The sequence below is a fragment of the Pelecanus crispus genome, chromosome 5, assembly GCF_030463565.1.
Source record: "Pelecanus crispus isolate bPelCri1 chromosome 5, bPelCri1.pri, whole genome shotgun sequence".
Taxonomy (NCBI): Eukaryota; Metazoa; Chordata; class Aves; order Pelecaniformes; family Pelecanidae; genus Pelecanus; species Pelecanus crispus.
Window position 1 is genome coordinate 24,608,751 of NC_134647.1, and position 16,669 is coordinate 24,625,419.

General features: G+C 39.8%; 1 protein-coding gene across 2 annotated transcripts in view; it reads left to right on the forward strand.

The window, feature by feature from the left end:
• Positions 1 to 16,669, forward strand: part of MAP3K20 (mitogen-activated protein kinase kinase kinase 20) — a 91,774-nt gene that overhangs the window by 22,838 nt on the left and 52,267 nt on the right. For both annotated transcript variants that reach the window (XM_075710588.1, XM_075710589.1), the window contains 5 exons: positions 8,581 to 8,668; positions 12,946 to 13,047; positions 13,826 to 13,891; positions 14,876 to 14,904; positions 15,020 to 15,157. In XM_075710588.1, coding sequence (XP_075566703.1) covers positions 8,581 to 8,668; positions 12,946 to 13,047; positions 13,826 to 13,891; positions 14,876 to 14,904; positions 15,020 to 15,157 — 423 coding nt within the window. The remainder of the gene's footprint in view (positions 1 to 8,580; positions 8,669 to 12,945; positions 13,048 to 13,825; positions 13,892 to 14,875; positions 14,905 to 15,019; positions 15,158 to 16,669) is intronic.

Below are 16,669 nucleotides of genomic sequence, written 5' to 3' on the forward strand. Positions count from 1 at the left end.
ATCTCAGAAATAATTTCCTTGGATATTTTTCCATTTGTTGGGTCTGGAAAGATTCAGGTGTTGCATATTAGCCATGATATCTGCTCACCTGTGGAGCGAGCAGGGAGTTGAAAGTTTCATGTTTTGTTATTCCCTTGTATTTTGGAGATGTTGTGGGTTTCGTTGCTGTACTCTATAGTCAAAGCAGGTTTGTGTTCAAAATGATTGCAAGTAAATGGGAAAATTTCCCAACATTGAGAAGAGGAATGATGATTGCTGAAAATAAACTGCTCTATGGGAGCTCAGGTATTTCAAACCTGCTGTTTAGTCCACTCATCTATTGTTTCTATTCAGTTGCTCGTATTGCTTTGCAGCTGGAGGCAGCTTCTTACTGTAAATCTGTCTGAATGAAAGATTTATAATATTGCAGGACATTGCTCATTTCTAAACTCTTACACCATTACAAATACGTAGTTTTTGTGTGTTTTGAAGGGGTTTACTAACTGTGAGTAACACTAGTGAAATCCAAACTACTCTTCTTGTTCTTGGCAGATCTCTACTTTAATATTAAATACTGATACAATCTCAAGCTGTATGCTGCAAAATGTAACACTCCTGTGGGATATGTTTGGGCATTGTGGATTTCTCGTTGAAATCTGTGTGAAAATGAGTTATTTGTCCATGATCTTTGCCGGGGTTTGGGTTTTTGGGGATTTTTTTTTTTTGGTAAATGGCAGTGTAGTTGTAACTCAAAATGTCATTTTCAAGCTTATTAAACCTTCTGTAAGGATTTTCTGCAGAAAGTGCCCTTGCTTAGTTTTATCCTAAATGCTGCAGCTTTTGTTAACAGCCTTTTCTCTCATTGATAGCAAGTTTTTAACCCCCATCATGAGGAAGACCAACACCATCATCCTGGAATTGCTCGGTTACTGCTGGGTGGGCTCCGTGTGGAGCTGTGTACGTGTACTCTGCTGATGTACGTCAGTGGCAGGATCGAGCCAGTTAGCTTGATCTGACTCCCTCTTTCTGTGCAAGGCAGGAGCTCTGCTGCCACATCACAAGGACAGACCTCCCTGTGATTTTTGGAGGGACCAACCTGCTTTCCATGAGCTGAGCAAGTCTCTGCAGTCTTTTGACAGGGATGTTCTGAATTCACTAGGTAGTACTCCTAATCCCGTAGCCTTCAAATTATCATTAAAACTGCCAATTTATGTGCAAAGGATGCTATAAAAAGTTATAGGAGATTATAAAATACAGTTTTCTTTTCAAATGGTCAATATCCAATATATTTTACTACTAACATGTCCTACGGTGTTCCTTACCTGCAAAAATGCTCATACACGTTTGCTACTTCATTGTGCAAATGAAATATTTTAAAGTACATTACATAAGATAGGGTGAACCTGTAACAGCACATAATAAATTTATGTCCATATTCCTTCAGTGCAGTACGTTATGACAGTTTAACAGAATTGAGGTATCTTGGAAATGTGCTTTTTTCTTTTTTTTTTTCTTCCTTCAAGATTGCAACCTATAAGTCAATGCAAGGTATTTAAAGTGTGTGTTTCTACCACAGTATTTCCAAAAATGAGAATTGTGTAGTGATAGAAAACAATGCATTTAAAATAATGATAAGATGATTATATAGCAATGAGAATATATTAGTTTCCTTTATATTTCCACTTTTAATCTCTGGGACTTGTAACAGTGTAGGACATAATTTTGGATGCAAATTTGATGCTTTGAAACATTTGCTCAATCAGAATGCTTTTACATACATGTTTTGTACATCATTGTAGATGTACTTATGAGAATTTAATTCTGTTGTTTACAGAAGTGCTGGTAGCATCAATCTGAGAATGTAATTTAACCCTTCTCTGTGTGGTTTGTGAAATAGTATCCCTGTAACACTGAATATATGGCTGTCTTCTAAGACATAACAAATGCTGACAGAGTTTTGACTTGTTAATGGGCTACAGAAAATAGCTTATATTTCTGATAGGTGATCCTCTAAACAAAGACTGAAAAAGAACCCCAAAGTCACACAGCTTTAAGTGATATGCAACCATAGTTTTAAGAACTATGACTGCCATTTGAAAGGGGTGGTAACGCAGTTGTGCAGGAAGGGTGCCCACAGCATTCATCAAAGCATGTGGTAACTCTGCTTATTTGCAGTTAAAAAATCTCACTGAGGATTCTTTGGCTTTGCCATGCTCATGTGGTTTTCCTCTTGCTTTATTAATATCAAAGACAGTTTGATAGGTTTAACAAACATTCTCTGAACTGGATAATCAGTGTACTTTGCTTATTAATAGCTTTCTTCTTGGTGACCCCAAAGCACAAAACCTTCATATATTTTTTTTTCTTACAAAAATTTATGAAAAAAGACAAAACAGTAGGCAAAGCCCTAAATTTTTATTTTGTATCTGCTTGATTTTCTTTTTAATGTTAAAAGCTATAACAATTGTATAACATCCCTGCTGTAAAACAGTAGTTCTATATTTCTAAAATTCTTTACATATATCTTTATTTGTTGCATATTGAGAGGAACATTTGTTAGCAATGATAGAATATTAGTTGTCTAAGACTATGGCATGATAATAATCCAGAAAGAGCTAAATTACATAAACTGTTTCTATGTCCTGCTCATTAAGAGTTGTATTCAGTTTAACTTTTGAAAGGACAGAAACAATGTAGTAGTAAAAATTATCTGCTGTAGGTAATTTCTGGCTTCTATCAAAACCTTAACGTAATTTAAAAAGAATCATCATGAGGCTGTATAGTATTTGTTAAAGCATGTAAAACATAGATATCTTGTGGAAAAGTATGCAAGTTTTTTGGCTTAATGATTTGTCAGCATTACATTTAAAGACCTCATAAGTCTGTAGGATTCTAAGATGCATATTTTACTAGTGTTTTGTAGCTGAACTGTAGCTTTAGATGCTGATCGTTTTAGTACTGCATCTGTAAAATGATGTTTTGGGCTCATTTACCTAGAGGAACTACTGTATTATGAGAGACATCATCCCTTGTTAGACATCAGTGAATTCACAGGAGAGCGTTCCTGAGACACTGGAAATTAATATAGGCTGAATGTATTTTTGAGCACAGATCTGGAAATAAAGGTTTGGGATTGATTTGTGTTAGCATTCGGTATCTTTTTTGTATGTGGTTGTCAGTAAATAGAAGAATTTTAATAAAACATCAGCTGGCCTCCTCCAGCTGCCCTTTTGTTAGACTGTAAAACCCCCTGAGAGTAGCTAAGTTGCAACTCTCCCAAGAACATGACAAAGGTCAAAGCCTTTAAAATGCTACAAGACTTAGGAAAAAATATCTTTTCAAAGCTGCCTTAAGTGTGTCTAAATATCTCCTTAATAAACATAGCAAACATTTCTTTGGAAAAGTAAGTAACCAAACTGTTGCACAATGTAATAATAAATATTAGAAGGCAGTTAAGGAAGTTGTATTAATCAGATTCCTTAAGTAGCTAACCGTGTCTGACCCTGTAATGTTGCATGGAGCGAAGGTGCCTCTTGCTGTGCAATTAACTGATTTATTAACAGCAGAGTAGGTTGGCTGCTGGCTGACCCGATGGTCTCACAAGGGGCTGCAGCTATTTCCTATGTTAATCCTAAACCATCATGCTCAGACCAGAGTGGCTGGATGGCCGTACTTTGTCCTCTCTGGCCAGCAGCTCCAAAGGGACCTGGAAGAAATGGTGATTAACTTGCTGTGGGCCCAGTTTGCCCGGACCCAAGCAAAAAAGTCTTTTGATATGGAAAAAACCCTGTGGACAGATGTTCTTTTGCAGCTCCAGCTGTGCTGCTGGAATAGACTGCTAGCCCAAACCCTTGATCACATCTCTTGACTACAAGTGTGAGTGTAACAATTTTCTAATGTATTTCCAAGGAGGACCAGAGTAACTAAAATATGCTGAGTCGTTTGGTCTTTGCTAACTTTAGCTGCCTTGGGATAGGGAGCTCTAACAAGAGCAGCTGCGGCTGGTACGAGTAGCTGGCAGGCAACAACACAGCTGTATGCAAAGTGCCTCCGTCCACATCCTTACTGCCTTTGCGGCTGCAATTAAAGATCTGACGATAGGGCCTTGTCTGTGTTCCTGAGTAATGCCAGCTCAGCATCAGGTGGTCATTGCCCACATCTGCAGTCAGCGCCGACCTTGAAGATCTCATCAGAGCTAAGCTGCGTTTGCTGCTCTTGCTGCACTGGCACCTAGCAAGCTAGGACTTGGGTCCCAGTGAGCTGAGGCTTGTGCTGCTCGTAATGAGACCACGCTGTCCAGGTAGCTTGCTTTGTCCCCTCATCTGCTTCTGGCTCTACCCAAAATCTATGTCGGTGCTTTCTGTTCAGCAGTTGCTGAACACAGGCAAGGCCTAGGGGAGGACCCTGTTTTTACCTGCTGAAAATACCGAGGATATGAGTATTCATGCATAGTTGTTTGTACTAGAAGGTTAAGAGCAGTACTAGCAGGTCTAGAGGCAGCTGTAGGGTGATGTCAGTCATAGATGCTGTAGTTGACATTTTCACATATGTCAATAAGCAGAGATTAAACAAGCATAAAACTAAATGATCCATTAAGCACTGTGATCTAGACCATGGTTCATAGGACACAATTAGTTTGTACACTGAGGGATTACCTGAGTTCCTAAGTCTTATACTGTAGTTGTCTTACAAACTGCGCTTCATTTACAGTAACACTACAAGAGCCAGTAAGTGAGAATTAAATTAAAATGGTTGTAGTGTAATTTGCTCTGACCTTGGATTTCATGATAGCGGTTGAATTATGTAAACAGTGGATAAGGTTTGTTTAGACTTCTGAATCCCTTTACCTTCAGGAAATGGCATCTAGTCTGTAATTCCCTTCAGCAGGACTCAAGAGGGGGACATAATTTCACCCATACCTGTGGTGTAAGTACAGGGTTTTAGTGTGGTTTGATGATCAGTACCAGTCTGTGACTAAGCTTATCATGGGACTAAGTGTAATATTCAACTCCACTGCAGTCACCTTGTGTGTCTGACTACGTCTCTATGTTATGTCCAAGGAGTTTGTATTTACATGTTTGGGTTGTGCCTTTCCTTCAGCTGAGCTCCTTCTAGTTCTGCTTCGATCCAACATTTAAAAAAAAAAGAATAAAAAAAGTAATATAATTAAATAACTGAAGACTTGTTACTTGTCATCACCATGGCTTTGGGAAAGAAACGGATGCTCATTTAAGTTTCATAAGATAGATAGCAGCTTTACCAAGGGAAGCGAGTGTGTCATGCCCAAGCCAGTGAGGGCTGACTTTTTCAGCGGCCTTTAGGCAGACAGATGCATGGCAGGATTTTCTTCCAAGCATTTAGGCATTTTGGATTTAAGTATGAGTTTGATGCTTAAAGGTGATTCTAAATATTCTTGTAAGTGCCTAGGAAACCTTTGAAATACTGGTCTTTAACCGCCACTTTGTAATTTGCTATCTGAAAGTCATTCTTTCATTGAAATACGGCACCTTCTTGTAAAAAAAAAGTACAAAAGCTTCAAAAATGTGGATTGACTTGCATCTGGTTCTCACTGTAAGGAATAAGTGTCTTTAAATTGGCTAATAGAGTTCAGAGCTGATCTACAGTGACTGAAGAGCAAAACATGAAAGTAGTCTAGAATTGCTAGTGCTAACAACAGCAGAGTGATTAAAAGTGTTTAGAAAGGATTTCTTTCAGAAGTAATGGTCCTTAGAAAGAGTTGACAATTCCCCCCCACCCCACCCCCCGTTATTAATTTGGGATATCTGTGGGCAATTAGTAGGTGCCTTTCCTTATTCTTAGACGGAAGCTTGCTTTGGTGTCTGTTAAATCCCAGTTTAGAGTATGAACATCAGTGTGAAGATGGTATTAGCCATGGTTGACACAGCATTTCTTCATACTCCTGGAATGTGATCTTAATATGTAATATACTGTAAATAAGATAATCTTAGAAAAATAATTATTTTTGAATCTCCAAATAATGAAAGGCCTGTGTGTCAGTATGCCTGTGGCGCGAAGGACTCGTCCTCTTGGCCTGGCGCTCCTGCCTTGCTTGTTGTCCATTTCATGGTAGCACTGGGTGATTGGTAGGCCTGGGTTTTGCTGGTGGTGTGGCTGCAGTGCAGCCCCTCCTGTTGTCCAGTGACTCTGGTGGGCTTTTACTGGATCCAGCAGTACAGGGGCGGAGGATGGTCACTGGGTTCTGCACATTGGTGCGGTGGAACAGGGAGCTACAGCACTTGAATGTGTTGTTCATCATATGGCATTTTTAATCATTCTCTAAAAAGATTCATCTAGTGCTACTTCTGTAGCCAGGACCTAAATACATTATGCGATGGGAAAGTTAAATGTCAGACCAGTCAATTTAATTCTAATGACCTGTTGAGGTATGTGTATTGTAAACACCAGCAGGTGGTGTGCACAGTGCTTTGAAGACCTGGATTTTTAAGTACTATAAAAGAAGATAGTTCTATTTCGCTCCTCTTGACCAAGGTGTTCAAGAAAAGATGATGTAGGTAGTTTGTCTGATGTTGTTTGTGGCCTGGTATTCCTGTCTCATTTCTAACAATATTCAGGTAGGCAGTGAAGGAGTATTAGGTCTCCTGGTTATATGGTAGTAATGCTGGTAGGAATTAGAGGACATTCCCCAATTTAATATTTCCTAAAGAAGATAAAAACATAGTACAGAAGTTTTTTGAAGTATAGGGGTCTTGGGTTTGCTAGCCCATGGAGACAGAGTTTTGAATGACTAGGCTGTCATCTGCATCCTCCAGGCTACTGAAGGAGGTCTGGGGTACGGCTCGTGAAGTGGGCAGTGCTGCTGCTGCTGGAGTCCCTGCCTTGGGAGGCTGGTGGGGCTGCAGCTGGAGGGCAGAGCTCCTTCTGCTGGAAGATCCCTTGCTGGTCTGACAGATCCCTTTTTGGATCCCTTGACTGGCTGTAGGAGTGTTGCTGTTTACCTGCAGGTGAGTCTTCCCACATTTGCTTAGATAGCTGCCAGTTAAATTATTTTGTGGACTTGTAGGTGAGTCAGTCTGCAGTATGATTTGCTGAAAACAGCATGCATTTAAAAAACTACTTTTCTGGTATTGTGGAAAAAGATGACTTGCTTCACAGTAACACTTTGTTTCCCTTGCTGAGCAGGCTAAGCAGCATGAAGAACTACTGCAACCCAAGTTAAGTTCAAAGCTATAGTTAAGGATTTAATTGAATATGTGTAAATGCCGGTGCATTAGCTAAAGATAAAGATGTTAATTCAAAACTGTGTTGAAGTTACTCAGAAAAGGCTTTAAACAACAACATTAGCAAAAAATTGAGCCATCTGATGCCTTTATGTGTGACCATGCAGTTATGCACATGTATCATGGTACCAGCTATAAAACATAAGCCAAAAGAAATATTGTTTTGCTATGTCTATACATTTATTATAGTAGCACTAGCTGATGTACCATTGTTTTCTGCAGAAAGCAGCTATAGCCTTCCTGTTTTCAGTGAATCTACAAGGCCACAAAATAATTTAATTGGCAGCTATCTAGGCAAATGTGGGAAGACTCACCTGCAGGTAAACAGCAACACTCCTACAGCCAGTCAAGGGATCCAAAAAGGGATATGTCAGATCAGATACTTTTGCTAACTTCAGAGGAATTAATTGTGATTTTGTTCTTGTTAGATGCTCTTCACTGGTGGAGTTAACAATCTCAAAGTCTTAAAGTAATGCATTGCTGTAGAGAAAAATACGTAATAGTATATATCTGTATTTGCACAATACATATATTTGTGTAAAAACATGTGTCTAAAATCTCTTGAGTATTGAGTATTTATTTTAATATGCTACAGAGGTGAAACTGTTGAGGGACCTTGAAGGAGATATCTGACCTTCTTTTATTCTGCAGGGACTATATGTCTTAATTTCTGTGGATACATTTTCATTGTCTTGCAGTGTCTTTCTCAAACCTAGAAGCATTTTTCAAGTGGAATTTTAAGGTTTTGTACATTTATGCAGAATTTCCAAACATCCGCAGTGTGCTCTGAGGAGCAGTTTCAACTGCACTGCTGGCTGTTTGGCAATCTCAAGCATGCTTGCGGTGCGTATTCCATCAGACTCTACAGCGCATGCCTGGAAACTCCATGTTTCCAGTAAACATTGGATGGAGCTGTGTGTGCATGGTATGCTCGTAACAGCCTGAAGTGCTGGACTTGCTGAACCCATAGTACTTTCTGCATAAACACAAATTCTGGACAGGACTGCTGCAACTCTGCCAAAAATCCCAGATCTTTCTTTGAACAAAGTTTTCCAAGGCCTTCAGTTTTTCCAAAGACTTAGCTTCTACATCTGTGCCTTGGCCATGAAAGAATAGTCTGATTTTTTTTTTTTCCCCCAACATACTAAGCATTCACCTGCCAAACTATCTTGTGAGGTTTTCAAATGCTAAGCATTTGTGAACAGTCTTTCCTAGATACATGTGTGTGTGCGTCTTTATATATGTGTGTATATTTGCTTGGGTATAAAATAAGCTATCAAACTATCATAGTAAATGCTCCATTCTTAATTGTCTAACTTGTTTGTTTGTTTGTTTTCAACAGGCAGAAATACTCAGTGTGCTCAGTCACAAAAACATCATTCAGTTCTATGGAGCTGTCATTGAACCTCCAAACTACGGCATAGTTACAGGTAACGATTTTTGTCTGATCTTTGTCTTGATTCTGTAAAACTCCAATGTTACCAGGTATTAGCTTTACCCAATTTCAGTGTTTTGCTAATTGTTCTGGCCACCTTTGAATGTTACAGTGCTTGGCACCACCTGCCTCAATGTAAATGGGAGTGCTGGAGGTGGGAATCAGGCTGGGAGCATGACTGGTAGCAGCACAGAGGCAGTTGGAGCCTGGGGTGTTCTTAATGCACAAACTCAGCACTCCTTTAAATAGAAGCTTTCACTGTGTTCTCTTACCCTGTTCTGTGAATTGCTTTTCCATTTTAACTGACATGTGACAGAAGTAGAGGTTTTCATGACAGGAAGTTCTGGCAAGTTCTGTGAAAAGGGAAGGCTGAGAATCTGCTCAAAGCAAAGCTCCACCGTGAATTCTGCCTGTATGCAAAATAGAAGAATCTGCGTTGGGAACTTCCCAGCCATGGGAAGAGCTTGAAATAGAGTCAAGAGTTTATTTGACATAGGACAACTCCCTTTATTTGCTGGAAACTAGGTTTCATTTGTTGTGGCATTCCTAGTATTATGTGGAGGGGTTTTTGTGGTTTTGTTGGAGTTTTTTTTTTTTTCCTATCACCACTTTAAGCTTCCTTCCCTTATCTTGGGAGTTGGTCCAGATACAAAATTACATTACAGACAGTGTAATTTCTCTCCCCTTCCTGTATGGGAGACACTAGGTAAGATAATAGTAGAAAATAAACCCAAAGCAAAGCAATCTCCAGTCCGCTGAAGTGAATGTTTGGAGAGGTAAAAACCATGAAAGCATGGATTAGGAGGCATATTTTGGCATGTCTGTAACACCTCAGAGAGTTTGATGTGAAGAGTAGTTTTTGCATGTGGCACAATCTAATACCAGTTTGAAACATTGCCATTCAGGTTTTTATTGGTTCTCAGTTGGTGGACAGAACCTGTGAAAATTCAGTTATTTCTACCTGTCTCTTAGACATCCGATTATTACAGTAGATGGCAGTGTATTCCGGTGGGAGCACATCAGAGATACAGCACTGTTCAGAGCATGGGGAGCTTTACTTACGGGAGTACTGGCCTACTGGAGGTCACGGTGTTGCAACCAGTACTCCAGAGGTGCATGGGGGTGACAACAGTCTACGCCACTCAGAGGTTGCAGTGGTGGTAGCATATAGACAGGAACTTGAATACCTTCTTGAAGCAATAAAAATAATAGAAAGGTAATAAATCAAGCAATGTAATTTTACTGTGATTTATAAGTGTAGTAAGCGTAAACCAGCAAGCAGAGTGACAAAGGAAATGTGTAATCAACAACTCAGGATAATGTCTGGATCAGAAGGTCCTCAGTTTGATCTCACAAAAGGTCAGTGTTCGGAGAAGGACATTTGACCAGCTTGCCAGTCACAGGACAGACAGCAGCTAAAGTAGTTCATTATGTCATTGGGAATGGGGACTCTTTAACTCTTGTGAGAGAGAGACTACTCTGCATAGTCCAACTACTTTGTTACTCGGGGAGCTCTGATTCCACTCTGGCTAAAGATGAAAGCTTTTTTTAACGAACTGCATTGGTTTTCCCTGCAACTTCCAAGGAGACTGGAGTCCCTCGGGCTGGAAGGGAAGCAAGCCTCTATTTCCCCACACCATTTACAAATGGGAGATTGGCTACTGAGAAAAGAAATGTTAATTGCCCTTGAAATACTTTTTAGAGAGATTTTCACTCTGTGATATTCTGGGTGCCCTTCAGTGTTGTGGACTTAATCCTGTGTTTAGTCAAGAGATCCACTTCTTGTGAGGGAAAAGCCCAAACAAGAAGAAATCCTGTGAACCTAATGATTCTGCAGAGTGATGGAAATGAGGGCATTCAGCCAAGCATTGGTACATACTGAGCATTAGCTGCACGTGATGTCTTATGTGGGATTGTCAAAGAGTTCTCTTGAGAAAGGCTACAGCACAGGCTGCAGTCAAAACACATTTCCCTGCTGGGATGTACCTCAGCGTTACAACTGATCATCCCGCCTGGCGAGTTGCTAGCATGGATCACATCATCCTAGATGTCACTGTCTGTCAACAGTGGTCTCGATGCCTAGCTTTCAGATCTGGTTTTTGACCACAGCTGCCTCCCTGCAAAAGGTTCTCAGAGCTTGTGCTCCCCATCTGTGCAGAAACATATGGTGTATCCCACAGCCCTTCACAGGGTGGGTCCAATCAGGCATGCAGACCTTTTCTTTCTGAAGCAAATACCTCTTTTCCATTATTGGCAGAAAATTATCCTCATGATATGATTTCCAAATCCATAAGCTCCTAGTAAAAACCTGTGGCACAATAAAGATGTAGAAGAAATACTAAAGGATCGAGCTTTGTTGATTGAAGCTCACCTCCATTCACAGAGAGTGGCAAAAGGCTCGGGGAGCTGAGTTGTGCCTGACACTGGTGGATCAAATTATGCATTGTAAAGGCATGTAAAGCGTGCAGCCAACCTATTCCTGAAGAATCCATGACATCATGGGTAAAAAAAGCTTATGTTTTAATTGAGGACATGCGCAGGTCAGCAGCTTACTCCTCTTTTGGTGACATCAGAAGCAATGCTTCTGTCTCCTGCACAGGCTCCTTTCAGTGGGAGGTCCTGCAGTAATGATCCAAAACTAACTTGCCACTTGAGTGCTTACTTTCAAGGGACTTCCTATTTTTTCCCTCTTTCATTTAGTGCTGGAATCTTCTCACATGGCCTACCACTTTCTAGGGCTGCAGAGTTTCCTTCCCCACGCTACAATCTCCCAGTGGTTTTGATTTCCTTGATGAGGAGCAATGTTTACTTTTTAGGCATTTACCTATCATGTATCATTCATTGATTAATATTATTATTAACAGCAATTCAGATATATTTTATGTAGTCTTAGAGGGAATGATTTTGTGACTGCTTTGAAATGGCTGAAATTAAGCATTTCAACTGTATACCAGCTGGTTTGCCACCTTAGGTATGCAGATTCTGGGAGTCTTGTAAGTAGGTTTTAAATTCTCCAGACTGCCTGAGGAGCACACTGAATAGCCTTGGGAGAGAGGGATGAAAGGCTTGAAGTTGCTCCTTGCGTCCTCTGGTCTTTGCTACTTGAGCTCACCAGGTGGCATGTGCCCACTCTGTCTTGGCAACCAGATAGAAGAAAATGTATCAGCTGCTTCAGCTCATGAACCTCCTGTTGTGTTTTTGGTGAAGCATGAATGAATACTAAATAAGCATAAAGCTTATGTAATAAATACTAAGCAGAGGAACTACAGCCTTGAGACTGTTGAACATGACCTGCAGCACATGGAAATCTGGCCCACTTACCTCGGGGTTAGACCTCTGGTTTGTTCCTTCCATTTTTTCATGAACAAATGATTTGATCTGCTACTCTCTTCTTCTATGGGGAAATAGGAAAAGAAGATTTTAATTTCCCTTTCTGCTTGCAAACCCTTTCTTCCTAACAGAGCATTATATATTTAACATCTGATTTTACTTTCAAAAAACAGAAATAAAATAGTTATCCTTTGTTATGGGGCATCATTTGTATGAAGTACTGCTCACCAGTGGGGAATATCCTCTGTCTTCAGAAACATGTAAGAAGGATCTGATACCACCAAACTCATCTGTTAACTGCTTTTCTGATCAGGAGCAGCAAATTCACTGCTTAAATATGTAAGAATTTCAAGGTACATAAAAGTGGCGCTGTGGAGGTTTCAGTTGTCTCCAGTTTCACAGCTAAATGTGTGTAGGTGTAACTAGCTTGTTGTTCCAGCTTTCAGCCCCGCAAGCTCTGGCAGTCAGACTGGATTCTGTCTGCCACACTTCCAAGCACCAACGGGCCAAAAAAGCCCTTGTTTGCACCCATATAATTCTGTTGTGGGTTTCTGTAGGTGTAGTTGAGAGAAGTTAAGAAAAAGGTCTGTTGATCCTGAACAAGGAGCATCCAGAACCTTTTACTCTGGAATTTGAACTGCTTTGCCTGAGCTTTCTTGATGCCAGACTTTTCTAATGTCTTTTCATTTTAATGCCTGTTGTTATATATGATTTTTTTTTTTTTTTACCCTTAGCAGTAGATTATGTCTGTGTTGGGACAATCAGAACAAACTACCACTCTCCTACTACACTACTAATAATACTAGCTGCTGAAGCCAAATTCTTTGTCATTAAGCCCAGAGGTTGGCTGCTTTCTGGAACTGGCAGAGTTTCCATTAGATCTTTCAGTTTAGGTGCAATGTTTTAAAATGTCATGCGAGCTTGTTTGTTGTTTTTTAACAGAGTATGCTTCTGCTGGCTCACTGTTTGATTACATTAATAGTAACAAAAGTGAAGAGATGGATATGGATCATATCATGACCTGGGCAACTGACATAGCTAAAGGTAAGCAAGATGAGTGGTGTGTCACTATCCTACACAGTCAGCAAAGTGTACAGCTGGAGATGCTTTCCCTATGAAGTCAGAAAAGCCTTTCCATACTTCCTTATTCAAATTGTGGGGGGACACCAAACAAAAAAATCCCAAACATAAAAAAAGCAAACCCCATTCACTATGCTTTTTGATATGTTTCTTGGTTGTTATGAATCCAAAATAATTTCTGGAGTGAAAATGGCTTCTATGAGCCAGTTTTACTTCTGGTTTGCCCCTAAGTCCCAAGAGGATGATTTTGCTGATGTAGAGTAATTATGAGGTAAAGTGCATAATTATCCTTACATTTGATTTGAATTGGGACATTTAAGGAAGCTAAGGGCTTATTCTCAGCAAACATACTGAAATTCTTCATATAGTAATGCAGAACAAGCTGTTTTGTCCTTTCTGTTCTCTGTTACCACACAAGAATTAGTGTAAACTAATGAATGAACAGTAAATTCGCATCTTGGCTTCCCTGTGTAGACAACACCTTTGAGAAAATAACTAAATATGACGTTAAAAAGCATTAACATACCTATATAGATGCTCTGAGAGATATATGAGCTTTGCTTAGTGTTTTTTACTCAAAGTAGATTATGGGAAGCTTTGCTTCTCCTGCAGCACATCAATATGGCATACAGGTATGCCAACTCATAATGAGGACAATTAAAGGGAACTAGAAAACATGACTGCTGATAGGTGATGGCCACACTCAGCCTGCCTAACTAGATTGTTCCCTTGTTTTGTGTAGGAATGCACTATTTACACATGGAAGCTCCAGTTAAAGTAATCCACAGGGATCTGAAGTCCAGGAACGGTAAAGTAGCAAAACACTGAAACACTCTGCATTTACTGTTACCTGTTAATGTAGCATTTAAATCTGTACCTGAGCTTTGTGAGCATGCAGAACTAACTAATGCCTTGGCTGTCATCAAGCTGCACTAGGCGTTGTTGAGGCACAGAAAAGCCTGTTCCCTCCTCCCCATCCTGAGGCCATCTGAGCTCTGTTACAGTCCCTGGCATCATTTAGAGCACCATGGAAGGCTCTTTCAAGTTGTGTCTTGCTGACCATGATTCTACCCATCTTACCAGCTATCAGATGTTGCCTGGCACTTCTCACTTCCTTTTCTATTTGGAAAGATTGAGTACCAGGAAAGGCTGGTAGACACCAGACACAATAGACTCATTAAGGCCTATTATTTCTTATCTGAAAATCTTGTCTTTACTGTCCCTTGTTTTGAGGTTTGACAGATACTCATGCTTTTGACAAATACGCACTCAGTGTGGAGCTGCAGTGTTTAGTCTGTACTTAGCAGTTGACAACTGTTTATGAAATTTGCTGAACATTGCCTTTTAACTGAAACTTTCACTATTAGTAGTGGGATAGGAGAGACACAGATTTTAATAATGCACATGGGGAGATAATAGTCAAGAAAAGTCTAGATCTCACCTCAGTTGTAAGTTTTCTCCTTTTATTAATGAATCTTCCAGAGAGCTTCTTGTTAAGCCTAACTACATTGGGAAGAATGGAGTTTATCTGTATTTTAGCTATAGTTGTGTTGCTATCTTTGAATTCAGTAAGGCCTGAAAGGTTTTGCGTTTGTTCAGAGGCTTGCAGGTATTCAGCAGATGTTCTCTAAAGCTTCTCAAAGAAACCAGGACAATCATGCATGTGTGCATGTTCAGGTGCTGGCTCACCATAGGATCATTTTTTTTATAAAAAGCAAAGTCTTTTCCTGTGAAAATGTATTGTGTTTATTTTTACTAGCATTCTTGTAACCTATTGTTTTTTCATTTTCAGTTGTCATAGCTGCTGATGGTGTGTTAAAGGTACGAACACTTTAATTGTTTGTAGAGAGATGCTGCTGCTTGACTCAGTGTTTTGATGCCTAATTAATGAGGTTGATACTCTAATATCTCTTTATTTTTTATTTATTTTTGCCAGATCTGTGATTTTGGTGCCTCAAGGTTCCACTCCCATACAACACACATGTCCTTAGTGGGCACTTTTCCATGGATGGCCCCAGAAGTTATCCAAAGTCTCCCAGTATCTGAAACATGTGACACGTACTCGTATGGAGTGGTGAGTGCCTCTCATTTCCCTATGTGTAGTAGCAGATCTCTACTGTGACAGAAGTTGTGTGATGCAAGACCAACAATTCTAAATAAGGACAACAAAAAAATCACACTTTCTTTCAAGACTGACCCATAATTTATAATTACATGCTTGCAAATATTAGGAAGAAGAGTGTCTTGCACGTTTAGTAATATCCTTATCTGATTAGATTAGCAGCATGCCAGTGTGGGAAGTGCATGCTTTACCACAAGTATTCAGCATATGTCCAGCGGCTTGCAAGAGCCACTGAACAATCTGTGTCATGGATCTCTGCTTGTGTTTTTCAGTGGAACAGAGGAGAAAAAGGTTGTCTTGCAATATGTGTATAACAGGATTAAATGATTAGGATTCCACTTTCCATAAAAGGGAGTGTTGCCGATTTTATATTAAAAAGTAAGCCACTTCTCCATGCTTAATCGTTTAAAAGACTCTGCTATCGTTAGCTGTGGCAGTAGAGGCTGTATCTCTTGCAGAGGTAGAGGCCCCATCTAAAAATTATAGAAAAGGCAAGCATTGCTTTGCCATTTTTCTGAAAGGGGAACAATTAGTTACAGTTCATCAGAATGTCAGATTTGCAGGTACTATAATGTGAATTATTTCACTCTATCCACAGTTAAACTCTAATTTGGTTTTGCTCTGCAGTACAGAATAGGTTAGAAATAGCCCTACTGGTCAGACCAGTTGTGTGCGTAGCCCCATAGCCTGTGTATTAACCATTTTTGGTTTTGGATTCAATGGTGGGTGGCAGAATGAGGAATTCTTTCAGTACCTGTCAAGTATTGCCTCCTTTCTCTTTGAGGGATGGGAGGAGACAGATGTGAAGGAGGTACTATTGTTTTAACCTAGCACCTATGGCTATACATAGCTAAGCTGATGTCCCAATGGAAGAAGACTTAAACTTTTTGCTGAACAGTTGTTTATAGTGGAAAAAAAAATATATATGAGAGATGATGTGGCATAGTTTACAACTGAAAGGTTGACAGTTTGCAAGGAGGGAGGAAAAAGCCTGTATTGGCAGATTCAAAATCCTTGCTTGCTTAACTGAACTAGGTCACAAACAGTAAGAGAACATAAGCTAACAGATGTAAATGTTAATGTAAACTGTTACTGGAAGCAATCACATATTATCCACTGATGGGAAACATTCCAGTTTCAAAACAAAGCAAAAATGTTAGAGGAGAAATTCCAAACATGGTCTTATAGCTCAAACTGCTCACATAGTCATCTTGGTGTGAATTGACTTTAAGTAACGTTATAGAAGTGGGGGAAGGTAAGAAATGTTTAATATCTTATCATGTCAACTATTACCAGAGCCTTGGGAACAGTATGTCACGCATAGTTTATCCTTCCTCATCCAAAAAAAAGGTAAAGCTCCTTTGACAGTTCTGTGCTTGGACGTAAAACTCAGCTACCCTCTGTATGAAAACAGTTCAGTGTTACTAGAATATTTTAATGTGGTTATGAGTGTATAGTGCTACT